This window comes from Eptatretus burgeri, chromosome 9, assembly GCF_056783735.1.
Source record: "Eptatretus burgeri isolate ZD-2024b chromosome 9, Ebu_testis_v1, whole genome shotgun sequence".
In the NCBI taxonomy this organism is placed as follows: Eukaryota; Metazoa; Chordata; class Myxini; order Myxiniformes; family Myxinidae; genus Eptatretus; species Eptatretus burgeri.
The window spans coordinates 4,908,260-4,935,482 of NC_140969.1; the positions used below are offsets into that span (position 1 = coordinate 4,908,260).

At 45.1% G+C, this 27,223-nt stretch overlaps 1 protein-coding gene across 7 annotated transcripts in view; it reads right to left on the bottom strand.

The window, feature by feature from the left end:
- LOC147019454 (plexin-A4-like) overlaps window positions 1-27,223 on the bottom strand; it is a 537,201-nt gene that overhangs the window by 421,478 nt on the left and 88,500 nt on the right. For 5 of the 7 annotated variants that reach the window (XM_085893965.1, XM_085893967.1, XM_085893963.1 and 2 more), the window contains one exon: window positions 937-1,125. In XM_085893965.1, the coding sequence (XP_085750091.1) occupies window positions 937-1,125 (189 nt within the window). Of the gene's footprint in view, window positions 1-936; window positions 1,126-6,459; window positions 6,725-6,820; window positions 6,970-27,223 lie in introns of those variants that run through there. The other 2 variants (XM_085893968.1, XM_085893969.1) reach the window with 2 other exon arrangements.

Sequence of the window (27,223 nt, forward strand, 5' to 3'; positions counted from 1 at the left end):
GGCAATGGTGAAGTGATAGGCCCGTAGACTCAGCTTCATCGCAAGTTGATCAAATAATCTGCTGAATAGTGATCTCCAGGTTGTTAACAATGGAGGTCTCTGGAATGAGTGTGCTACTGAAAATCAGGGCCGTAAGACTGGCATCTGTTATGTTGGCGATAGTCATTACTCTATCGCTTCTCTGTTGTTAATTACCACTTGTCAGACGGACCCTGGATGTCATCAAGATCTTGCTCCATGCAGGAATATGTTGCTGCATTTTTGTAAGTGTTATGAATGGTGACAAGTAGCGTACTCTAAGATCATCAAGAAACAACCCTACAACTGGCTTTGTGGTGGACGGAAGAGCATTGATGAAGCAGCTGAAGATGGTTAGGTTGCACTCACGACCTTAATTAACTCATTCAACTATGTCCTAGGGTCGTGATGATTGTCCTCCAATAACCACATGCATCCTACAATGTGGCAGGTGTGATTCCAGCAATTGTCAGATTTTCATATCGATCCCTCATGACTCAAATTCCTTGGTGCCATAACCAATCAAATGGTACTGTGATGTCAGTGCAGCAACTCTGATTTTTGATCTGGAATTTAGACCTCAGTTTTACACTAGTGGCATGGCTAGTTCCAGAAAAGAGTGATTCTCATAGAAGCAGAATAACCTTGCTCTGGGTTCCCATTGAGTGCTTCTTTCACAACATCAAATCACAATCCAATCAATCAGATGGTGGACAAAACTGCCTCCAGGCAGAGGGTTTGGTGTTTAGTAGCGCTCAAACCACAATCAACAGCACTTGTTATTTAAACATCCAGTGGTTGGTGCAAAACCTTAGTGCTCAATACGAATGGAAAAAAAAACAATATTAAAATGTCTGCCACTTATGGAAAGAAGTAATTCACAGCAGCACATTTCAATGATCCAAGTCTTATGCTTACCTTCTTCAGGTTTCCACCAGTTGTTCCAACAAAGACAATAGCATATTGTTCATTGTATACATAGGCGCGGACAGCTGTCATGCCATCCTGAGCCTCAGCCAGCAGTGGTATACCCCAAACGGTCTGTTCTCCTGCCAGGGGCTGGTTCAGGTTGAGGCCACAAAAGTCGTCAGATATATTCACCGATTGCTACGGAGATGGAGATAAGGGAGGGGGGTGCAGTGGTGAGCTTGGGAATTGGAAAGGGGAAAAAGACAAATCAGGCATTGAAGGTTATGGGATGAAGATAGGAGTGAAATAAATTACGTGAGGAAGTCGTGAGCAACTATATTTTTCTCAGGGCCGAAGGCTCGTGGAGCTGCAACATAAAACCACACACACACACACACACACACACACACACACACACACACACACACACACACACACACACACACACACACACACACACACATACACACCAGAAAACATTTCAGAGAAAAACAGCCGCCGAACTTATGGGAAGTGACAACTTCCTGGATCACTCTGGGTACCGGTGACGCCATCTTTATGACGTCACTTTCCTCGATATACTCAGCGGTGCAATGATGGAGAAATTCCTGTCTGTGGATGCCAACCAACGGGGTGTGACTGTGCTCTATCCTCTAAATGCTGATCATCATATGGCGACTCAGCAAGGATCGGACTCAAACCGCCGGCCTCCCAGACTTCGAGCAGATACTCTAACCATTATACCACTGGAGTCTGGCGGTGTTGCCAAACTGTGCCCTATGTTAGAAACGAGTCTTTTTACATTGTGGCATAACAGTTAAATGAAGCTTGGAGTTGAATAAAAACATCATCTCGTGCATGAAGGACAATATTTATCTCATGAATCATCACCGAGACATTTGTTTCACTCTCTAGTCCAGGTAAAGAATCATTGAATGTTTTCTCATTTGTCGGACACTTTCCTCACTTCACCGCCATCATGTGCGTCTTCATCGGAAAATGCTGATACTTTGGTCGCGTGATATCCAACTACACACTTTTACTGTGTCAGTGATTCTTTGTTACCTCGGTATCAGGTGATAGATCAAGTAATTCCACACTCATGATTTCTTGACAGACAACCTTCATTTAAAAATCACGATATTGTCTGCTTGTCTGGCAAGAACGCGAAATTGAAAATCATTCAAAACAGGAAACGCACTGTTTTTTGGGACATCATAAAGGACATAAACAACAGGCACGAAGAACTAATGAAATGTGTAAGACCGGGTGGTGTGAAATGGCAGTGCATCAACAGTGGTAAACTTTAAAAAAAAAAAAGAAAAACAGAAAAGAAATTATACAACCGATAAAATCTTTATTTTATTTCAATTGAATTGTATACTTGAACAGTGTCGAACACAAATCGCCTTGTTGTCACTTTCAAAACCTCCAGTTTAGTTAGTACTGTGTTTGAACAAAATATGATGTCACGTTACGGCACCTCAGCCAATAAATTTTGCCGCTCCCGCTCTCGGTGTTGGGGAATATCGAGATTCGGACAAGATTGCGGCTCCTAGGAAATATCGACCGTGCTCGGAATCGCAAAGCGAGAGACGAACACGTTGGTTGCCAATTACGAGTATTCTCGTCGTGCTGAGTGTACCGTGTTCTGCCTCGACGTGTGTTCTCGTCGAAAAGATTGCGCTCTTGTATTGTGAACAGAATATGCTGGCATGTCAGATAACGCACCCAACGATCTGCCGGCAGTTCGGTAAACATACATCGATGTGACCATGATCAAATTGCTGTTGTACCATGAAACGCGATACCGAAAATCATGAAAGTGTGCAAATATGATTTCTGTTAAACGCTCACTTCAACCCAACTAAGACTCAAGAAGAGATGGTTAGAATGCAAAAACAAATGATTGTGAATGAAATCGGCTTGCTCGACATGATCAGGGCATTTCACTGCCGGCAAGAGTTGGCAGTCGACGTGTTCAAAGACCCTTCCCACGTCCTTTTTCTCAAGACTGTGTGGGGTAAGGTGTTTCCATAAACTCTGTAGTTACAGATGCACACATTACACGTATTAATTTAAATAATGATGGGTAATCTATAAGAAACTGTGACATATTCTAAACACTGCCAGTTGAATTCCTCGGTTTATTGTCTGTACCAGTGGAAAATTTTGTTGGTTTTCATTCGTCCATGCAAGAAATAAAAATAGTTCCGCAAAGCAGGCGTAACCCCTCAGCCCATGCATTGTAAAAGAAGGAGTGATATCACGACGATGCAGTCAGTTAGAGCACGTTGGACGTCATATCGAAAATCAATCAGACTTCAAGATGGCTACCGTGGCGGCTCGTGAAAATTGCAGCACACCCATTTTCGAAAGGAACCTTCCTCTACTCAACCCCAACACACCCTACGAAAATGGATTTAATCAGACAAGGCGTTCTCCTCAAAAGTGACAGAAACCAAAATTGACGGACGTCCGAACACCGAAGTATGAACTTTGACCTCTGTGACCTTGAAAAGTAGGTCAAATCAAAAACCTGGGTTATATATATCATGTATCTTCATCAGATATACCTGTGATAAAAATTTGGCGATGATCCAGCCATTCGTTCAGGAAAAATAGCCATTTTCTACGTTTTCAGTTTTGGCCCCCTGGTAGCCGTGCTGAGAATCAAATTGCGCTCATTATCGAAAGGAACCTTCCTCTACCCAGCCCCAACACACCCTGCAAAAATGGATTCAATCGGACAAGGCGTTCTCCTCAAAATTGACGGAAACCAAAAGTTGACAGACGCCCGGACGGATGGACGCCCGGACAACGCCTGTGACGACAATACCCCTTAGCCCAATTCGGGCTGAGGGGTGAAAAACATTTAGTGTGCTATTCAAATGACCTTTTGTCGTTTGTCACGAGACTGGACACGACCAGGTGATCATTTTTGATACTTGCACGTACTGAAAGACAATAATTAAAAATGTTGATGATGTTTATTTTGTGTCTGCTTTTTGTAAACATAAATAACTACAAACTGAAGGGAAAAATAACACAAAGAGTGCATCAGAGTTCATTTTTTGACAGCTTACTTCAGGGAATAAAATCAAACACATGAGCCTATACGTGTTACTCATGTATGATTGTGTAAAGGTCTGTACTCATTAAGCCTCAACAACATGAAAAATCAATCAGACATTGGAGACCCTCGACAGGACTTGTGTGGTTTTGGGTGTTGTATTTTGTGTGGTATTGGTATTTGTGTGGTGTTTGCACCCTGGTGTGTTTGTATGGTGTGTGTTCACGACGTTAGTATATGTTCACACAGTGGACAAACAGACATTTTCGGTTTTATTGTGTCGAATTCATATTCCAATAAAAATGTATTTTATAGACGTATGCATTCACATCAATACGATGAGAGAGGTGTGTGTGTGTGTGTGTGTGTGTGTGTGTGTGTGTGTGTGTGTGTGTGTGTGTGTGTGTGTGTGTGTGTGTGTGTGTGTGTGTGTGTGTGTGTGTGTGTGTGCGTATTTGTCCATGTGTTGTCATTTTTCTCAGAGATGGCTGAACGAATCTCCGTCAAACTTTCAGAAGTTCATTAGTGATTGCAATGGAGTGGTTTGGGGGGGGGAGATTGAAAATTTGGGAAAAAATTGATTTTTTGGTTTTATTTTTTTTTAATTGCTGTATGGTACCGAAGCCTTTTTGATAAATGACAGTGATATTCAAGTTCACATCCATCGATAATTCCAGCAGTGTGTCCGTGTGCGTGTCCGCTGTTTCTCGACAACCACTGGTCTGATCTAATTGAAACTTGCCAGGTATATTGCTGGGGACCTGAGTATGTGCCTTTTCAAGGTTTGATATTAATCGGAAAAGTGCTTCCCAAGTTATGGCCATTTATTTACCAACCAATGACAGAACACGTTGCTGCATAGGCGTGGCCGTTGGGGAAGAGATCCTCAGCCGCGTTCCCCATTACGGGTTACAACGTACGGACTTCCGGATTGTGACGACTTACTGTATTCTCATAATTTCTCCATTTCGTATGCGCATTTATAGATAAACACAATGCCCCAATCCAGTCGTCGTTTACAAGAGCGAAGGAACGGCTGTGTGGTTGTTTGAAAGTTTTTTAAAATTCTTTTGCACGTACGGCCATGCACGTACATACGGGCACGCGAGAGCGAAGGAATGGCCTGTGTGGTTGTTGTTTCTGGCACGTAGTTTGAAAGTTTTTTTTATTATCTTTTTTTTTTTGCACGTACGGCAACGTATTCGTATGTATAAATAAATACAAAACGATGACCAGACATATAAATACAAATAAATGTCTTCCGGAAGCAGTCAAAGTTAGCAGCACATCTTCTGCTTCTTCCTGAAGCACACCATGTTTATAGATCGGGGTCAAAGTTAACCCAGAAACATCAACGGCACATTCACGAGCATCCATTTGACGAATAACATTGAATTCCGCTTCTAAGGTAACACTTTTACAGAATGCCTCTCAGCCAAGAATCTACAGGGTGTTTACAAAGTACTGTTACCCCCTCCGAAGAGCCTGATAAATGAATATAATGAACACACAAGTGGTATAAATGTAAACTATGAATATACAAGACTTTCATCGTCATAAAAAAAACAAAATATTAACATTAACACACTATATATACCGTCACTTTGTTGATGGGGACAATAATGGGGGGGCAGAAAGAGGGAGAGAGAAGAGAGAAGAGAGAAGAGAGAAGAGAGAAGAGAGAAGAGAGAAGAGAGAAGAGAGAAGAGAGAAGAGAGAAGAGAGAAGAGAGAAGAGAGAAGAGAGACGAGGGGTGAGGCGAGGCAGAGAGGATGAAGAAGAGGGAGCTCGGGCGGATGTGGGGAGAGCAACATCTCACCATCACCAAACATTGTTATTCACTGCATGAGAGACACACACGCACACGCACGCGTGCACACATACATACACGCACACTTGGCCGATATCAGCAATTTTTGGGGAATCATCAGGTTGTTATCAGTGTGATTACCAACCACAGTACGTACTGTATCAGTGTGATTACCAACTACAGTACATACTGTATGTGTAATTACCAACTATAGTACGTACTGTATACAACACACAAACCTTAAGTATCTTTCACCAAAAAACGTTACATTTATATCGACGTTTCAGGGAGATGATCACAAACATTAATCTTCATAAACAGCGGCGTGTGATTGGTGGAAAAAAATTGTCTCGGTAATTAAAAAAATACATTAATATGATAAATGGCTCGGAAATCGGGTTTTATCAAATATATTTTGTTTTGAAACTCACAAAGAGAAACAAATAAACTTTACAAACAAATCAGATAATTAAATACTTTATAAACAGACACGAGGACAAAGGAAAACCTGTTAGAACGTCCATAAAGATCCCGGGATGAAACTTCACCCCCACGGCACCAGTAACGGGCACCACGGCATGTCCACGGAGAGTCCGTACAGATCGACATCTACCCACATGTACCACGTCCGTGTGTGCTGTGTCCGTACCTCTACTTCTACCTCTACCTCGGAGTCACTGTCGACTGTTCATCCCGATCAGGACACCAACTGGACTGTACAGCTTGTCAAGTGGCTTAAGCACTCCAGCAAGCGCTCCAACGGAACGCCCGGCTTGACAAGCGATTACCAATTGCCGTTGATAAAACGATGTATCTGGAAACGCCGATGTAATGTCCGAATCGGATAAATCAACACTTTTCAGAGTCGGAACGGCTGATACTTTCAAATCCGGATCTTACATTTAGTAATAATATTTGGTTTAACAGATTCTCTCGGTTATTCACATTCGTAAACTAAATAAAGCCACGAACGCTGACGTCTCCGGGTGTTAATAAGCATTGTAACATACCCGGCGATTCGTAGCTATGATGAACAGGTATTCGATAATATAAGGAAAATGGGAAAGAAACTTTATCGTAAAGAAATCGTTGCGGCCTGTGGCGAGGCGAGGCGGAGCAGGCCAAAAAAAACATGGCGGCTTCAGACCCCAGCGAGGTTACCAAGGAAACGCCTTAAGACCCCAGGCAGTGAGGTGGCCGAGTATCGCCTGATGAAGGATATAATTAAATAAGGCTGTTAATTATCTTCAAAAGGGATGTTTTAATTAACTCAAACACACAATCTACACTCTTACACTTCCTTGGAGTTCCCTTAATATGCATACAAAGTTTCAGGCTGCTCGGTTTTATGGTTTTGGATTTATGGAGGATACACACACACACACACACACACACACACACACACACACACACACACACACACACACACACACACACACACACACACACACACACACTCTGACAAACTGACACACACACTGACACACACTAACACACACACACACACACACACACACACACACAGACAAACACACACACTGACACACTCACACACACACACACACACACATTGACACCCACACACACACACTGACACACTAACACACTAACACACACACAAACACACACACACACTGACACACACACAGGAAGTCAGTGAGAGGGCAACAGAGGTGTGGGAGGAGAGTGCTGCAATTTATTCGGGGTGGGGCGAGTGAGGACAGGACAGAGTGGAGAGGGGGGGGGAGGAGTTAAAAAAAAGACAAGTGAAGGGTGGAGGTGGGGTTACTCAAGAGAATGATTTGATGCTTAATGGCCAAACACGAAAAAAAAATAATAACATGTCAGAACAGCTGCACACACAATGACACAATAGAGTTTGTCAAGTAATCCACTGGCATATCTGGTAAAAGGTTGATATTCCAGTTCCATAAAATTCGTGGGAACATTAACCAAAAGCAACCACTGAAAATATTGAAGTACCGCTCACGTACGACCTAATGATCCCATCGGGTGTGAACATCAAAAACAAAGCATTGCAACTCGATATCATACTTCGTGCAAAAAAAAATAAAAAGTCATTGCTAGTTGAGGTGTTAATCCAGGTGATTTTGAACTAACGATGCAGAAATCAAGAAAATGACCAAATACCAAGACCTCAAGCATGAAGTGAAAAGATCCTGGAAGCTGAAGAATGCCAAAGTTGTTCCAGTGATGACGAAGAACCTCATGGGAATGATGATGAAAAGTCTCATAGAGATATTAAAAACCATCCCTGGGAATATCACTACAAACAAACTACAGTTGGAAGCCGTCCTGGGCTCAGTAACGATCCTGAAGAAAACCACGATCACGTATCGTTTGGCCCAGACCACCGGAGTCTTTATACACACGAGTAAACCTAAACCGAACCTCTCGGTACCAGAGCTGAAGGCTATAAAAAGTCCGAGAAACAGGACTGATTTGATCTTTGTACCAGCAGACAAGGGCAGGGCAGTGGCAGTAATGGAGAAGGAATCTTACCATGGTAAAGTCATATCGCTACTGGAGGATGGTAAAACGTATCAAAAATTACCTGATGACACATCTCCAAAGCAACAACGGTCCTTGAACACATGATTGTCCATGCTAAGATGAGCAGGCAAGCAGGGAAACCAGGACTACAATTGACTTCACTGCAGCAATGGTTGAGCACCCAGATGGTATGGTCTTCCCAAGATCCACAAAGACAATGTCCCTCTGAGACCCATCGTGTCCTTCGTCAATGCACCATTTTATCGATTGTCAGGCTTTCTAGCACGTATCATTGGCAGCCTTGTAGGAAAGACTGATAAAAAAAAGTTAAGAATAGTGGAGAATTTGTCCAAAGGAAAGGAGAGGTTAGAATCCAAGACGATGAGACAATGGTATCTTTCGATGTGGTTTCCCTTTTCACCAACATCCCATTCGATCTTGCGGTGAGCGTCACACTAGACCGGTCGAAACATTCAAACAATTGGAAAATGGCTTGTCAAAACAGCAAACTAACACCTGAGGACGATGCGAGCTTGCTGAAGATGTGTCTGAACAGTACGACCTTCATCGATGACGGTGCACACTACCGACAAGAATTTGGCACAGCTATGAGTTTACCGGTCTCCGCTGTTGTAGCAAATTTGGTGATGGAGGAACTCGAACGAAGGATATTTGAGTCTCATTAGAATTGGCTCCCATGGTACTGGAACTGATATGGAGACGACACCATCGTCTTTGTGCATACAAACATGGCAGACCACCTTCTGGTTGAACTTGGCCGGGTATTCCCCAGCAGTCACAGCACAATGGAAATTGAAAAACAGAACTTGGAAGAACCAAAAAAGGACAGAATGGAAGGGGCCAGACACATTTGAGCACTGTGTACTGCCATGCTACCCGGGCCTTTCTGAAAGGATTGGCAGGGTAGTATATGCGGCACGGATTGGCATAGCCTATAAGCTACGACGCACCATCCGTAATGTCATCTCAAAACGAGAGGACCCAATACCAAATGGTGATAAATCTCGAATAGTTTACCATTCATCATGCAAAGACTGTGACCAATTCTCCATTGGTGAAACTGGAAGAAATTTAAAACAACGGCTAGATGAACATGATGGAGCAATTAGGCTTGGAAAGGTGACCCAGTCAGCCATAGCACGTCATTGCCTGCAATGTGGGCATAAATTTGACTTTGATGGGACCCGTGTCCAAGACACTACATCTAACAAACATCACAGGTTGATTTTGGAAGCGTGGCACGTGAAGAGCCGGGAGGGTGGTCCAACTGGGGAGACGGTGGACGTACCCACACAACACACACCTCTGATTTCAAATGGCGAAAACTGGATGGTGCAAACGGCTGGATAAGGTGAGCAACAAACACCCAATCCCAAACACCACATCCACTTGTGAACAACACCCAACGAGAACCAAAACACTCGCACAACCAACACCTCATCATGCCCAAACCGGACAAGAAACCAGCCGTGTTCGTGCGCCGGAAACACAAACACAACAACGAGCGCACACACATGCTCACCCACACACCGACAACACCAGATTGCGTGTTAATAAAAACAAAAAAGAGCAGAGCACCCTTTCAATGATATGATTTGACGTTTGTTTTTGCTTTTGTAAAATAAAAAAGCACTCCTCTATTTGACCTCGAGCAGCAGCACGTGACCGGAAATGGGCGGTCGTATCGAAATAAAAACCGGACACGTGTCAAGGCTCTGATGAAGCCGACTGAGAAGCCGGCAAAACGTTGACCGAGACCGGCTCTGCTCTCGCTTTTTTGTTTAAATTAGCGGAGTCGATCTAGTTTTTTACTTTTGGTTGGAAGCGCCACCGCCTTCTTTAAAAATGTATGTATGTATATATATACATACATATATATTGTTGTGGTTGACCAAATTCGCAAACCACCATTCAGGTCCCTTAGGTGAGATATCTCGGTAAGTATATGTGTAGTTAGGCCCAAACCCGTTGTCTAGAGGGAATAAATGTCATTCATGAGGGCTGCGACTCTTCAGGATAGCCGTTTTTCTTTTACTATCTTTATTTTGGACCAACCGCCATTATTACCACCACCAACCACGTCTCAACAGCCATCACAACAACAACCACCAACCACAACGCCGCTTCACCACAACCGCCACGACCTTTACCGTCACAACTCGCCACCATCGCATCACCGTCATCTCGCGCCACTCGTGGGCGCCGATGCTGGACTCGTGTAGGGCGCGCACCGAGCAGCGTGTTCAAAAGCATCGCGGACTCACCGAAGAAAAACGGATCAAAAACGACTCACGCCCACTTTTGTTCCGTCCAATCGGTGAGCGAGGGGCTATTTGGCCCCGCCTCCAGGGCGTTGGAGGGCGGTCGCTATATGCAAATTCATGGATCAAAAAGCATTCACGCCCACTTTTCTTCGGGCCAATGGGGAGCCAGCAAGAGAGGTGAAAGGTCGGAGGCAGAGGGTCAAAGATGAAGGAGCGAGGCCACGGGGGATATAAGGGGCCGCGTTCGTCAGTCGAGGCAGTTCAGTTCGCAGGAGGAAGAGTTGAGTTGGAAGTGGAGGGAGTTGAGTTTGGGAGTTCGGAGAAGCAGTTCGCAGTTGGGAGTTCGCAGTTGGGAGTTCGCGGAGTCGGAGTGAAGAGGATGGAGCTGTGGAGAGGCGGCGGCGGCGAAGGCGGACGAGGGGGTGCTCGCGTCGGATTCGGGGAACTGCGGAGGGAAAGGCCGGCGGCGCGACCGAGGTCGTGGTGGAGACGCTCGTCGCGGGACCCGAGATTTTGTGAAATCCTCCTTTCCCCGAGCATCAGCAACCCCCTCCTGTTTCCCCCCCGCGCTGAGATAGTGCGACAAAGGGGGCCCCCTTCCCACCCCCTACCAGACACTGTCCGCGAGGCCCGCGGAGTTGAGGTACCACCGCCGCTCCGCGTCTCATCATCAGACGGGTAGGCCCGACATGGTCTCGGCCCCAGGCCTGCCTACCCCCTCATCCTGGAGGGTGGTTCTCTTTTCTTTTGCTTTGGGAATATGTGTTGTCGGCGCCGTCTGTGAAGTAAAATTGTATAAGTGTTGCCGAGTGCCCGGTAGTCGGATAGATCTGCATTGTTGCATTTGCTTTTTGTCTTCTTCTTTTACATGTGCTTTTGGTGGAATTGTAAATGTGTGCTTTCCGTTCATCGCGAAATAAATGTGCTTATTGTTGAACTGTTTTCCCGCTTCACTTCGTCATTTCTCTCATTGAATCCCCATCTTGCTTCACGTAAAGGGTTGGTCGTGGGCTAAGACGCCCGATAATTAATCGAATCGTCGAGGCCGACGAATAACACCGCTCGGTTATCCCGATAGTACGGAACGGGTCGCTTAAGTGGCCCGTGTCCGAAGTCGATCTGCGGCGAGGTGCGATCGCCCGGTCTACCTTCCGTGTGGGTACTTAGGTAGGTCGAATTTGGTGAGCAACCCTATCCCACGCGGGGGCCGATTGGCTCGATCGCGGTGAGACCGAAAGGTCCACCCGTGACTGGTTCCCGGCGTTAGTCCGAGAGGGTCACGACTGGATTGTCCGTCCGGTGGGCGACGTGCCGCGATTCGAGTTACGTGGCCGTTCGCACGCCGGCGGGCGCGAATCCACAACAATATATATATATATATATATATATATATATATATATATATATATATATATATATATATATATATATATATATATATATATATATATATATATATATATATATATATACATGGTGAGTCAGAAGTAGCGCCCAATTTCTGTCAGTTGATTGTTTGTTTGCCATTTGTATTACAGTGTACAAGAAGGTAGAAATAAATGAATGACATGTTCATATAACCATTTATTCAAGAAAAAATTATTACGGAACTGTACCAAGCTGTTTTACTTGCAAATTTCAAAGTGCCCTCCCTCGTGATCGATGCACAATTGCAGCCGAGCAGGCGCAGAGCGGCAAGCACGTCTGCAGAGTTCGATATCAATTTCCTCAAACTTTGCAGTGATTTGAGCCTTCAATTCCTGAATGGTACGAGGCTTTTCACGATAAACAAGGTCTTTCATGAGCCCCCAAAGAAAGAAATCTGGAGGTGTAAGGTCTGGGGAGCGTGCCGGCCACTCGATCGGACCGCGGCGGCCGATCCACTTTTTGGGAAAGTTTTCATCAAGCCACTGACGAACATAACGTCCATAATGAGGTGGAGCTCCATCATGCTGGAAATAACAGTCCTGATCTTGTACCCTGGCCCAAAATAAAGTTTGCAGCATATCCAGGTAAATTTCTGCAGTGACAGATCCCCTAAAGAAAAAGGGTCCAATTATCCCTAATGGAGATATGGCTGCCCAAACTGTCACTCCAGGTAAATATACCTCCTTCTCAACTGTCACTCTTGAGTTATTAGCAGCCCAGTAGACACAGTTGTGTCTGTTAATTGTGCCATGAAGCTTAAAACATGCCTCATTTGACCACCAGATGTTGTCTAGCATTGTGCCCTCTTTGTGAAGTTTAGCAAAGAACTCTTCGCAAAATTAAAGACGGCGGTTGTCATCTCCATCATGAAGGGCATGCAGTAAGCGTGGAATGTAAGGTTTCCATTTTTCTGGTGAAGGATATGGATAACACTTGATTAGCTCACTTCCGACTCTGCAGATAAACGGCGAGTTGACTTTTGCGGACTTTGTTCCAGTCTTCTGATGGCTTCTTCAGCCTTAGCTACATTCGTTGCCGTTTTCGGACGACCGGACTTCTTTTCAGTGGCTACCGACCCTGTTGCTTCAAATTTCTCAACAATCAATCGTATGTTTCTTCCCTGAGGTGGGTTAATATCGAATTCCTGTGCCAAACGGCGTGCCACCATCGTTGGTTGTTTATTGCATTTGTAGTAATGTCTCACGGCCGCAATGCGTTGATTCATTGAAAGGTAATTCATGGTTCATTTTGGTTTAAATTCAGTAACTTTCCAAACTCGCAGCATTAACCTGCAAAACAAAATCAAAAATATATGAATTACGAAAATTAATAATCTGCAAGACAATTATTAACAACATGACTTCCCAGAAAGAATTTGACAGCCGAAAAAACAGAAATCGGGCGCTACTTTTTACTCACCCTGTATGTATATACATATATATATATATATATATATATATATATATATATATATATATATATATATATATATATATATATATATATATATATATATATATATATATTGTGGCGATCCCGGTTGTTAATATCCTCCAGCACGGAATACTGACGTTAATGTCCGAGCTTCAAGCAGTCCACGTGTGGACAAAGAGAACAACAAAACACACCACTGTGCTTCAAATCGGCCTCTCGGGGTAGGCACGATATTTTATTGGCTCCATCTCAAAAATGGCTGGTGACAGAATTGAATACACAGCACAAAAAACCTGCCAGAACTCTTGGCAACAATAGAATTCCAAAAACAGGGCGTACAACTCACAGCTCCACTCAACGATATCCGGGAATAACGATCACACTCGTCCCGATTTAACTTGTTCCTTTAGACGGAGCTATCAACGATCAGCGTGACTGTGCTGTCGAGAGTCTTGAAAATCACTTGAAAATTGGATTTAAAACGTGCGACAAATCTTAGAGCCACGTGTTTCAAACAATGGCGCCCCGGCTCTGACGCGGTCCATCCACCACATGCCGACTCACCCACCAATCCCTGAGAGCCTGAAAAAGGTCACGTGACCTCGTGGGCGGGAAACTAAATTTGGTGAGAACTTGAGTTTTCTCACAATATATATATATATATATATATATATATATATATATATATATGTATATATATATATATATATAAATATATATATATATATATATATATATATATATATATATATATATATATATATATATATATATATATATATATATATATATATATATATATACACACACACACTCAGTGTGCAAAACAGTCATAACACCTGCTCTTTCCAAGAAATAGACTGATCAGGTGAATCCAGGAGAAAGCTATGATCCCTTATTGATTGCACCTCTTAAATCCACTTCAATCAGAGTCGATGAAGGGGGAGAGGCAGGTAATAAAGAAGGATTTTTAAGCCTCGAGATGATTGAGACTGGATTGTGTACGTGTGCCATTCAGAGGGTGAATGGGCAAGACAAAAGATTTGAGTGCCTTTGAACAGGGTGGGGTAGTGGGTGCCAGGCACACCGGTTTGAGTGTGTCAAGAACTGCAATGCTGCTAGTTTTTAATGCTCAACAGTTTCCTGTCTATCTCAAGAATGGTCCACCACACAAAGGATATGTGGCCAACAGCCGGTCAGTGGTCAGAAACGACTCATTGATGAAAGAGGCCAAAGTAGGCTCACACAAATTGTGCAGGGCTACAGATGGGCTCCAGTGAGTCACTGACAGTCCTGTACAACATTGGTGCCAAAAGACCCATAAAAGAATGCACAACTCGTCGTTCCTTGACACGAATGGGGTGTGGCAGCCAACAACCATACAGAGTTACATCTCTTTCAACAAAAAAGAACCTGCGGTTGCAGAGGGCTGAGGAACAAAAACACTGGACACTGGACGATTGGAAAAAATATTGCCAGGTCTGATGAATCCCGGTTCCTACTGTTTCACACTGATGGGAGGACTAGGGTACGGAGAAAACCACATGAGTAAATGCATACATCATGCCATGTATCAACATTGCAGGCTGGTGGTGGCGGTGTGATGATGTGGGGTGTGTTTTCATGGCACACATTGGGCCTCTTGATAAACGTGGAGCAACATTTGAATACCACAGGATATCTGAACATCGTTGCCAATCAGGTGCATCCCTTCATGGCAGCAGTGTATCCATCTCGGAATGGATTTCTTCAGCAAGATAATGCCCCATGCCACAAGGCTGGGATTGGCCAGGAATAGTTCCACGAACATGACAGTGAATTCAGCTTATTGCAGTGGCCTGCCCAGACACCAGATTTCATTCCAATCGAGCATCTGTGGGATGACATGGAAAAAACTATTACGAGTCGAGATCCACCATCAGACAACTTGACACCACTGTGAGAAGCAGTGGAGTCAACATGGGCCAACATCCTTGTGGAATGCTTTTGACACTTTATAGAGTCCATGTCCTGATAAATTGAGGCTGTTCTGAGGGCAAAAGGAGATGCAACTCAAGATGAGGAAGGTGTTGCTCATGTTTTCTACACTGAGTGTATATTATATCTGACTCACTGACTCACTGAATAACTCACTCACTGAATGACTGACTGATATTAAAGATCGGTATCTTCCAGGTGACGTAAAAAGTTTCCAGGTGAAATTTTGCGTGCCGAATGACATCAAAGCTGATAGTCGGAATCGTCGGACAACATCCACAAATTAAAATATAAATAAATGAAAAAAAGAAAGAAGAAAAAAGAGAAAAATGCAGGTGAGCGACCTGAGACAATGGGGAAGCACGGTTCGTATGTTTACACAGTGTGTGAGCACACCCCACTAGTGTATACATATATATGTGTATATATATATATATATATATATATATATATATATATATATATATATATATATATATATATATATATATATATATATATATATATATATTGTTACGGCTGTGGAAATTCTCAAACCACCATTCAGGGCCCGGAGGTGAGATATCTCTAAGTACATGTGTAGTTAGCCCAAACCCGTTGTATCGAGGGAATTTATGTGATTCATTCGGGCTGCGATCCTTTGAGTTAGGCGTTTTTCTGTTCTATCTTTATTTTGAACCAACCACGTCTCAACCGCCATCACACAACAACCACCTTAACCACCACGCCAGCCATCGTCACCAACTACAACCACGCTCCAACCTTCAGACAACAACAACAACAACAACAACAACAACAAAGCCAACAGCCACGACCTTTACCTTCACAACTCAATCCCGCAAACATCGCATCACCGCCATTCCCAACGGCACCATAACCATCAACCACCACTGAAAACCCTCCACCACCTTCACCTCTCTCCTTCTACGGCCATTCCCGCACCATCTGTGAACACTGAACGTTGGGCTGTCTCGGGCCCGTTCGGCGATTGGTGCCGAGCGCACCAAGCCGCGAGCGCAAATAGCGGCCTTTCCGAGGGGAAAATTCGGATCAAGAACGCTACACGCCCACTTCTCCTCCGTCCAATTAGCAAGCGCGGGGCGGCTTGGCCCCGCCTCCAGGCGCGTCTGTGTGAAATCGATACATGCAAATTCTAGGATCAGGGGAGGTTCACACCCCCGTTTCCTCCGACCAATGGGCGAGCGTGGCTCCGCCCCCGAGGTCATCCTGATCCGAAAATTTGCATATTAGCCGCTCCTGCCAGCCTATAAAACGGCGAGCGCAAGGCAAATCGTGGCAGAGTGAGTCCGTTTTGGTTGGAGAGTGGAAGAGAGCCGGGGGAAGAGAGTGTCATTGAGAGAGTTGGGTTCTGGAGTCGGCTGAGAAGAGTTGCGGGAAGAGGCAAAGGAGCTCGGGTCCGAGGCGAGAAGGACGGCGGTCGGCGACGAGGTCGCGGTGTGGGATCGCTCGTTGCGGGACCCAAGCCAGCCAGCCATTCTCCTCCCCCAGGGCATCAACAATTCCCCTTTCCCCCGCGCTGAGATAGTGCAAAAGGGGGCCCCATTCACACCTCACTCCAAACGTCGTGCCAACGAAACCCACCAAGGAGCACGGAGTCGGGGCACAGCCGCGCGGCCACATCTGCGGCTCGCCCGCCAACGCATCACGAGGACGCGGGTAGGACCCCCCCCCCCCAGTCTCGCGGACCTGGCCGCTCCTCCAGGTCCCGCGCACATATTGGCCTACAGGCCTGTCTACCCCCTTGTCTATGAGGGTGGCTTCTTTCCTTTGCTTTTGTGTAAATGTGTGTTGGCGCTGTCTGTAAAGTAGAACTGTATAAGTGTTGCCGTGTGTGTGCGTAGTCGGTAGTAGCTCTGCGTCGTTGTTGCTTTTGTTTTGGTTGCTATATGTGCATTTTGACTGTATGGCTGTATATACGTGCTCTCCGTGTGCCAGGGAATAAATGTGCATTGTGTGAACTGTTTTCCCGTTTCGCTTCGTCTTTTCTTTGTTGACCCTCCATCCTGCTTCACGTAAAGGGTTCGTAGTAGGTGCAAAACGCCCGGTAAATAATCTGAACCGTCGAGGTCGACGATAACACCGCTCGGTTATCCCGATAGTACGGAACGGGCCGTCCAAGCGGCTCGTGTCCGGAGTCGACCTGCGGCGAGGTACGATCGCCCAGTTTACCATCCACGTGGGTACTTAGGTCGAGTTTTGTGAACAACCCCATCCGACGCGGGTGGCCGATTGGCACGATTGTGGTGAGGTCGAAAGGCCCACCCGTGACTGGCTCCGGGCGCACCAAGCCGCGAGCGCAAATAGCGGCCTTTCCGAGGGGAAAATTCGGATCAAGAACGCTGCACGCCCACTTCTCCTCCGTCCAATTAGCAAGCGCGGGGCGGCTTGGCCCCGCCTCCAGGCGCGTCTGTGTGATATCGATACATGCAAATTCTAGGATCAGGGGAGGTTCACACCCCCGTTTCCTCCGACCAATGGGCGAGCGTGGCTCCGCCCCCGAGGTCATCCTGATCCGAAAATTTGCATATTAGCCGCTCCTGCCAGCCTATAAAACGGCGAGCGCAAGGCAAATCGTGGCAGAGTGAGTCCGTTTTGGTTGGAGAGTGGAAGAGAGCCGGGGGAAGAGAGTGTCATCGAGAGAGTTGGGTTCTGGAGTCGGCTGAGAAGAGTTGCGGGAAGAGGCAAAGGAGCTCGGGTCCGAGGCGAGAAGGACGGCGGTCGGCGACGAGGTCGCGGTGTGGGATCGCTCGTTGCGGGACCCAAGCCAGCCAGCCATTCTCCTCCCCCAGGGCATCAACAATTCCCCTTTCCCCCGCGCTGAGATAGTGCAAAAGGGGGCCCCATTCACACCTCACTCCAAACGTCGTGCCAACGAAACCCACCAAGGAGCACGGAGTCGGGGCACAGCCGCGCGGCCACATCTGCGGCTCGCCCGCCAACGCATCACGAGGACGCGGGTAGGACCCCCCCCCCCCAGTCTCGCGGACCTGGCCGCTCCTCCAGGTCCCGCGCACATATTGGCCTACAGGCCTGTCTACCCCCTTGTCTATGAGGGTGGCTTCTTTCCTTTGCTTTTGTGTAAATGTGTGTTGGCGCTGTCTGTAAAGTAGAACTGTATAAGTGTTGCCGTGTGTGTGCGTAGTCGGTAGTAGCTCTGCGTCGTTGTTGCTTTTGTTTTGGTTGCTATATGTGCATTTTGACTGTATGGCTGTATATACGTGCTCTCCGTGTGCCGGGAAATAAATGTGCATTGTGTGAACTGTTTTCCCGTTTCGCATCGTCTTTTCTTTGTTGACCCTCCATCCTGCTTCACGTAAAGGGTTCGTAGTAGGTGCAAAATGCCCGGTAAATAATCTGAACCGTCGAGGTCGACGATAACACCGCTCGGTTATCCCGATAGTACGGAACGGGCCGCCCAAGCGGCTCGTGTCCGGAGTCGACCTGTGGCGAGGTACGATCGCCCAGTTTACCATCCACGTGGGTACTTAGGTCGAGTTTTGTGAACAACCCTATCCTACGCGGGTGGCCGATAGTCACGATTGTGGTGAGGTCGAAAGGCCCATCCGTGACTGGCTCCGGGCGATAGTTCCCGGAGGGTCACGACTGAATTGTCCATCCGGTGGGCGACGCGGTCGCGATTCGAGTGACGTGGCCGTCCGCACGCCGGTGGGCGCGAATTCGCAACAATATATATATATATATATATATATATATATATATATATATATATATATATATATATATATATATATATATATATATATATATATATATATATATATATATATATATATATATATACGAAATTGAGACGGTTGATCCGCTGTGGCGACCCTTAATGGGAGCAGCCGAAAGAAGAAGATATATATAAATATATATATATATATATATATATATATATATATATATATATATATATATATATATATATATCTGACAGAAATAATGGGTTAAAGTCTCAAATGAAAAGCACAAGTTTCATTTTCAACAATGAGTCCAGTCGACTCAATACCAAATCATTTTCTCAATTATTATTATTAAGCACACATACGGCGCAGATTCGAATCCAATCCCCTGTGATGTTGTTTTTCTTCCAAGAATTAAGGATTATTTTTAAATAATGCCTGATTTATAAATGATTTGTAAATGCTGAAAGTCATTTTCATTCACTTGTGATACATGGTTAACATGATCATTAAACGATTCAACATCCTGTCGTTTCACTTGTTTCCAGTATTGAGGGGTAAAGCTGGCCATATGCCGGACGGAGTGATTCGTGTGTGCAAATCGCAGGCAATTAGCTTCAATGTCGTTGGTATTTCGCCCAAGAATTGCTTGGAATTCGCCTCGCACTCATGAAGTTAACATTGGCTCGAGTGACTCATAATGAAATGTATCCTTGCCTGGATTGGGGGATAACTCATGAATAACTCACTTTGCCTGAGAATCGTCCCATAATTGGCACCGAGGAGGATTTGCTCGACTCCCCGAGCAAATCCCTCATGATTTAGCGGAGCAGTTGACGTCACGTCCATGCTTCTCGCGATACCCCAAAGGGATTTTCGTGCATTTGACACCATTTTCCTTTTGAGTCAGAGGGTGAGCTTGATGGTTTCGTGGAGTTGCCCCTATATATTCATTTAAAATTAAAAAAAATGTATTCACTCCTACATATTCATAAAGATAAAGGAGATTTCACCAATTTTAAAATTCAATAAGATTCAATCTTCGACACCGGGATTTTACAAAAAGCAGGAATTTACATTGACGGGTTTGAAATTGTCCTGAAAAATTATCTATGGCTTCGGACATGGAAGGAACGTGTTCATTTTTATAAAACAATCCTCTGGGATTCACAAGGATTAAATCACTGCGGTGTGTGGCTGGCTTCACACGTTACTTGTAATCACATCGCCGAATGTCAGTAAGTGAAATTCGTCGTGGCTACTCATGTCTGAAAGTGTAATGTCGTGACATTTGCACATGTGTGTTTTTTTTACACCCCACCGGTCAGGATTTAAAAAAAAAAAAATTGGGTGAGGATACGGACGGAGTACGCACACACTTGTTCACAAGCATAAATGTGAGCGGAGCGTGGATTAAAACTCCCAAATTGTTCGGTGGTTAAAAAAAAACAAAAATTTGCCCGAACACCAAAGTGCAAAGTCAAGCCAAGCCTGGAAAAGCTCGGCGAAGCGATACACGTGTATAATACAAACGTGTATACCCTGGCCCTAAGGCCGAAATGTGTGGTCATACGAGCTACAAAGCACCTTTTTATATGAAAAAAAAGTGGGAGCAAATCAAAACGTTCTGATAAAGCTGAACACGTGCACTTTAGCCCCGAGGACCAAGGCGAATGGTCATAAAAGGCATGAAAATCTCGTGAAAACAATACGCGTGCGCAACAAGCCCCGAAGGCCCAAAATGCACGCTCATGCAAAAAATAACATTCCAAATCTGCAATGTGTGGTCCCATACAAACCCGATGTTTCTGCCTTCTGATCGTTATGGTGAAGCAAACGATGGTCAATACCGAAATTCAAGCAATTCGCAAGAGTGCTAAACCCACAAAAACACAATGGCTGACGAAGAGCGAAATGATGGATAGTTCTTGGTTGATGAGCCAGATGGTCATTGAACCGTGTGGTCATGAAGCAGAAGGAATTCTTCACATCTCTCCTGTTGCTCAGCGCTGCACCACGATAGCAGTTTTGAGTCTATTGATGAGACAGGCTGAGAAGTGAGCATGCCACAAAAATAATTGTTTTGCTTCATCAAAACAACTTTGAACGTCAATGCAATGAATCCGTCAGAGGTTTTTCTTTAATTTCTCAACTGCGAAGTCGTCGCGTCGCCGCAACGCGTCAACAAATGGAGTGATGTCGTGAATTGTTTGTCACACGTACGAGGATTTAAATCCACTCTTTGCATTTTCTTCCAAAGTTGGAGGAGCACCGTTTGGGTAATCTTGGATGGCTTTGCTTTAGTTCTCATTAAGCGGATAACCCCAACCACCTTAACTTGATGTCTCTCGGTGAAATGAATGATTCCGTTCTGCAGACAACTCTTCATCATGAAAATCTTTCTGAACTGAGACCTAACAAATTAAAATATGCATTTTGGTGCGTGTCCGGGTGCGTCTGTCTGCCTGAACGTGATGCATTCGGTCGTTACGTATCCAATCTCAACCAAACTTGAAAGGGGGACTAGGGGTCACACGACAGAGGTTGCAGCAACTTCATTTGCACTGCTCCCCAAGGGGGTTTTCCATCCTGGATGAACTTCATGCTAAGGTGCATAAATAGTTTATCCTGTGACGCACCTACAGGAAGAAAAAAGTGATTATAACCACAAACTATTCAGTCAATTCTGTTTTACGTAACATTACCTTTTTTTAAGTCACTACTGTTGTTTAACACGAAACTGAAATAAATTTGGAAGAAACCAGACGTCCTTGAGGCATTCTATGCTTATCACGTCCCCCACAGACGACACCTGACCATATCGACTTGCTAGGCCTCTAGCTAGGCCGCAATGATCTTCAGCTAATAAAGGTGCTTAAATGAGTCTTAACACATGAATGATGTATCCCATTGCGTGTCTGATATTAGAAGCCAACAGATTATATGTGAACTGCATATGGATTGTTTATATACCTTGGACCTCATGTGTGATTCATACCAGCCATTCCTTCTAGCGTGATGTGAGATATTGTCCCCAACATCCTTACAGCACAATTGTGACCTTTATTCGATGCGTAACCCCATTCGTAACTGTCACTATCATTGTTTAATATTAGCCTGAGATAAACTTGGAGAATATTGGACGTATTTACAGATGGGCAGTGCATAGGCTAATGCTTCAGTCACATTTGGCTCGGCGGCCGTAGGGTCTAAAAAATCTACGCCACTAGCAATTATAGGGCGGCCGCAGTATTTCCACGGTCACACAATGTAGCAGTCACATGTTTTTTGTTTTTTTTCGGGGAGCCGCATCGGGTATTTAGAAATTGTGGCGACCGAAAACGTGAGGGTGCCGTACGGTCTTTGATTTGATGTCGCACGGTGACCTTAGGGCGTCCCTGCGGCGGCCATATAATTTTCAAGGCAGACGCAAGGTAGCATCAAGGTGCCCGCAAGGCGACCGCAGGGGGACCCTAAGGCGAACGTGCGGCCGCCGTAATTTTTTGGGGATTGGCAAAATTCATTTTTCATTGATAAGAGCCTACGGCAGCCTCACGAATAACGCAAGCCCACCGTACACCCTACGTACGGTCGATGTGGAACACATCTACGTCATGGCTACGGCTTGTCGAATTGCTATGGCCAATGTAGAAATGGAAAAAGTTATAACTCTGCGCTTTAATTCCACAGAGACCCCTACGGCCTGTAAAAGATAGCCATACGGCGTAGGGCCACCCTGAGGCCAGCTCAGAAACTCTGCGGCCGCCGCACGTTTCTGTCGATTCAGGGGGGGGGGGGGTACGGCTGCCGTATCCTCGCCGTAGAGCAAATGTGACTCATGCTTAAGAGTCGCTGGTCCACACACGTAGCAGAAGTAAAAATGATTACAACCATCATTATTGCAACCGGTGGCTGACTTCTGGTGACATTAATAAACAGATTTCTGAAGCTCTTGGGCATTTTTCGTTACAAGCAGCTTCCTACTGCTTGCTATCGCTTGCCAAGCCAGCCGTTCCGTATCAACTGCTTTACAAGCCGCTTGTCAAGCTGCTCGGCAAGCAGAGCATGTAATTAAGAGAAGTGCTTGGCAAGCGGTACACGAGATGCTTGCAAACGGAACAACTCCATAAGTTAGCAAAGATGGCTGCCTTAGTTTAATGCAGAATGATTGTTGGCTATTTCTTCAATTTTGCTATCACAGAGGATGATATTGAAATATGTATGTCATAGTTTTGTAACTTTTAGTTTCATTCTAATTCTTTAAAATCTATAAACATGCAAAAAATCTTCCAACCCCCCCCCCATCCCCTCTTCAGCCCCCCCCTCTAAAATGCAATGGCAGGTTCATAGATAAGCTTGGGGGGGGGGTCCTCTTTGTGACTCATCTCTTTCTTTTCCTCTTCTTCAGACTCTGTAGCTGCTGTCAGCAGAATACATTAATTTGGGAAGTTGTCACGAGAGGATCGAATAAAACTGAAAACGATGGCCCGGGCAGCATTTGCTCGAGTACCACGATGGCATTGCCCACATCGAATACGGCGATGGTTTTCAGTGGTTATGAGCACTCCGTTCCGTTGCAGTGCTAGCTTTCGCACTGAATCAAGCGATCCGCTTACTCGCGGAACATCCTCTTACTCGCGGAACATCCTCTTACTCGCGGAACATCCTCTTAAATCCCATTCTTCCATCCAGGTCTTCAAGGCAGCTGTTCACCACCATCTCAGATCATCCCCAATCCAAAACCATTTTTGGGTGGTCGCTAGACTACCGTTATTCTCAGGTTTTCCGTCTGTCTGTTTGTTTGTATGTAATGGACAGCTCTGGAGGCCAGAGGAGTCAACCAATTTTGATGAAACTTGACTGGTAGGTTCATACCAGGATCTAGTTGTATGATGTTGAACACCGTTGCTATGGATGCCACCGTTGCCTAGCAATGGGACTTTGAAATTTTGGAAAAAAAATCCCAAAATTTTTTTTTTAGAAAATCAAAAACCGGCTTCCGCGCTTTTATGCGCACTATAATCAACCTCTTTGTCAAAAAATTTCAGCCCAATCCGTCAAAAACTGTGACTAGTATGCAATTACATGGCGACCACCCATGTCGCCTACCAGCTTGTTCTCAGGTTTTCCGTCTGTCTGTATGTATGTAATGGACAGCTCTGGAAGCCAGAGGAGTCAACCGGTTAGATGAAACTTGACTGTTAGGTTCATACCAGGATCTAGTTGTATGCTTTTGAGCACCGTTGCTATGGACGCCACCATTGCATAGCAACGGGACTTTGAAATGTTTGAAAAAATCCGAAAAATATTTTTATATAATTTTTTTTCGAAAATCAAAAATCGGCTTCCGCGCTTTTATGCGCACTATAATCAACCTCTTTGTCAAAAAATTTCAGCCCGATCCGTCAAAAACTGTATGACGAGTATGCAATTATATAGCGACTACCCATGTTGCCTACCGGCTTTTTTTCCCATTGTTAACCCCATCCAAATCCCTCCTCCTTCCAAATTTCCAGGTTTTTTTTTTCTTCCTTGGAGTTTCCTTCTCCATGCATGTGTGTCTTGCATCCTGTTTTTGTCTGTTACACCCTCATCCGTTCAGTGTGCTCGCTCTTCCATGAGCCTCGACTATGTACACCAAACCCCCCCCCCCAAAAAAAACCACACCATCGTCCGCAATGTATGTACATACACGTAACACCCTCCTCGCCGTCCCCTGTCCGCTTCCCAAAGGAACGGATGTTTCAAGTTCCTGGAAAAGTAGTAATAACAATTAACCCTGCACGACCCCTCTCTGATGCCCCCATTACTGGTTGGGGATACTTCCATAGCAGAGAATGCAGCTACCATGGATGGAGAGGTCGCTAGTTGCTCACACGTTGCTGCCTTCAGTCAGGGCAGAAAGCTGAAATTTTTCCTTGGCCTTCATCCCAAATGGGAGAGCAGACCACCTGTACAAAATGGTCTAATCTCTTAATGCTTGTTTTTCTGCATTGCAACGCTGGGCAAAGCAACACGACACTCGAGCTTAATCCTGCACAATCTATCTGTTAATCCTTGAATCGCAAAGAATCTCTTTCATGCATAGGTTTATCCCATCTCAACTCCAGCTAACCTGTCTCAGCCTTGGTACACAGAGTCTTGTGCCAAGACAATTGGAATCGAGCAACTTACCTCCTCAGTATGGAAGACAACTCTGTCTGACGACAACCTTAGGTCGTTTTGCAAAGTCTGCGAGAAGTGTGTTCATCCTCAGGCAAGGTAACTACTTCTTCTTCCTCTTCTTTCGTACGCATCACACGGCTGCAGGTGTGGAGGTTGGAGGGAGGTGTTGTTGTGCTGCTGACAGAATGCCTTCTGTTGGTTAGGGCAGGAATTTGGAATTTGTTCATGGTGCTGGTGGGAGCTCACCTACTCTTCGTGGAGGACACCGTGGGATCTTTAACATCCACCAACTAATGCCAGCACATGGGACTCTCGGGTTATAACGCCCATCCGAGGGACGGCACACACATTGATGAATCACCCTGGCTGTGAAACACCGCGATGACAGTTTAGAACTGGGATTGGATTCAAACCCAGGCTGGACATCTCAAAATCAGACTGTGCACACCTCTAGACTATCCTGTGAGCAAACGCAAGCAAATATCAAGTTTGAGTTCTCCAACCTGTCTCCTTACTCAAGAACTTATGGTGACTTCTTCGGTTTGTCTCCGTTATATGGTTCCCCTCCATCTCCTTCCTCATCACGTAAGGTTCATTATGGACGCTGCTTTCAGAAAGGCAGAACGCCAAAGCTTGCGTGCCAAAAACCTTTCTCTATCGGCCCCAACTCACTTCCCCAATCCCACTATCTCATGGATATGTGAGATTCACATCAGAAGGTAGAGGAAACTCTCACCTGCCATCATTCTGCTTTTGCATTTGACTAATATTGTATGACAGCTTATATTCACAAATTCTCTCTGCTGTTCTTGCTTATTATATCTACTTGATTCAGCTTGTCCTTCAAATTCACCTCTCATCTCTTTGGAAGTCAGCAAGTATCACTCCTACGTCCAACAAGGATGCAAAAACCCAACCCCTCAACGACAGATGAGTGAGTTTCCTCCCAGTTGAAATGAAACGGGACACCAAGAAGGAACCCGAAGAAGTAAAGAGCAAAGATGGAGTCATCAGGAGGAACATGGATCGGATTCGGGTTTCAGCCGCTACTCCACTACCCTCAAACCCATCCAAGTGCAGCAATACAAGAACATCCATCAATGAGCAAACTCAAGTTCTTCCTCGTTTTCAAATGGCCAGATCTCTGATCATCAATTTGGATTCCATCCGAGTAATTCAACTTTCGGTATGTTGGTGCTTATCTCAACAGTGGAAGGAGACCCTGGATCTCAATCAAAAACTCAGGGTTTCAGGGCTGAATATAGCGTGGCCTTTGGCATTTTGGAGAGCTCGCAGAGCTTTTCTGTCTGTGACGTCCAAGGACTCCATCACTCCTGGCTTGACAAGTTTCTCCACACTTACAATCAATGCACATCTCTGAATCGCAGCATTTCATCTCCTGTCCCAATGCAGCGTCTTGTGCTCAGTTTTTGTCCTCACATGCACAGACATCTCAAGAAACACCATAATTTCAAAATTGAACATTTTGCTTTACAATATCCCGACCCCAACAACACATTGGCAGCAGCTGTCTCGTCACCATAAATGGGAAGGATCAACTACTGGTTTGACACAAGCAACATCATTCAAACCCACCCAGGCAAAAATGCTACAATTATGACACTAGTATATGAGAGTGGTACTCTCAGATACTACAGTTGTTAACAGGTCCTACTACAGTAGTCTGCAGAGAATTACGACAGGAAAGGAATGCTATTTTTGCCTGGACAGGCAAAGGTTCACATTTAATCCTTGTCTGTCTGGAAGGATCATCAAATGAATCGATCTGTCTACTTACTTGATCACTCACTATACAGTCGCTCAAACAACTGGGACCTTACTATCGGCGATGATCTCTCCCGGCAGGCCGTGTATCAAAGCCGTTGTCCAAAAACCAGCAGCA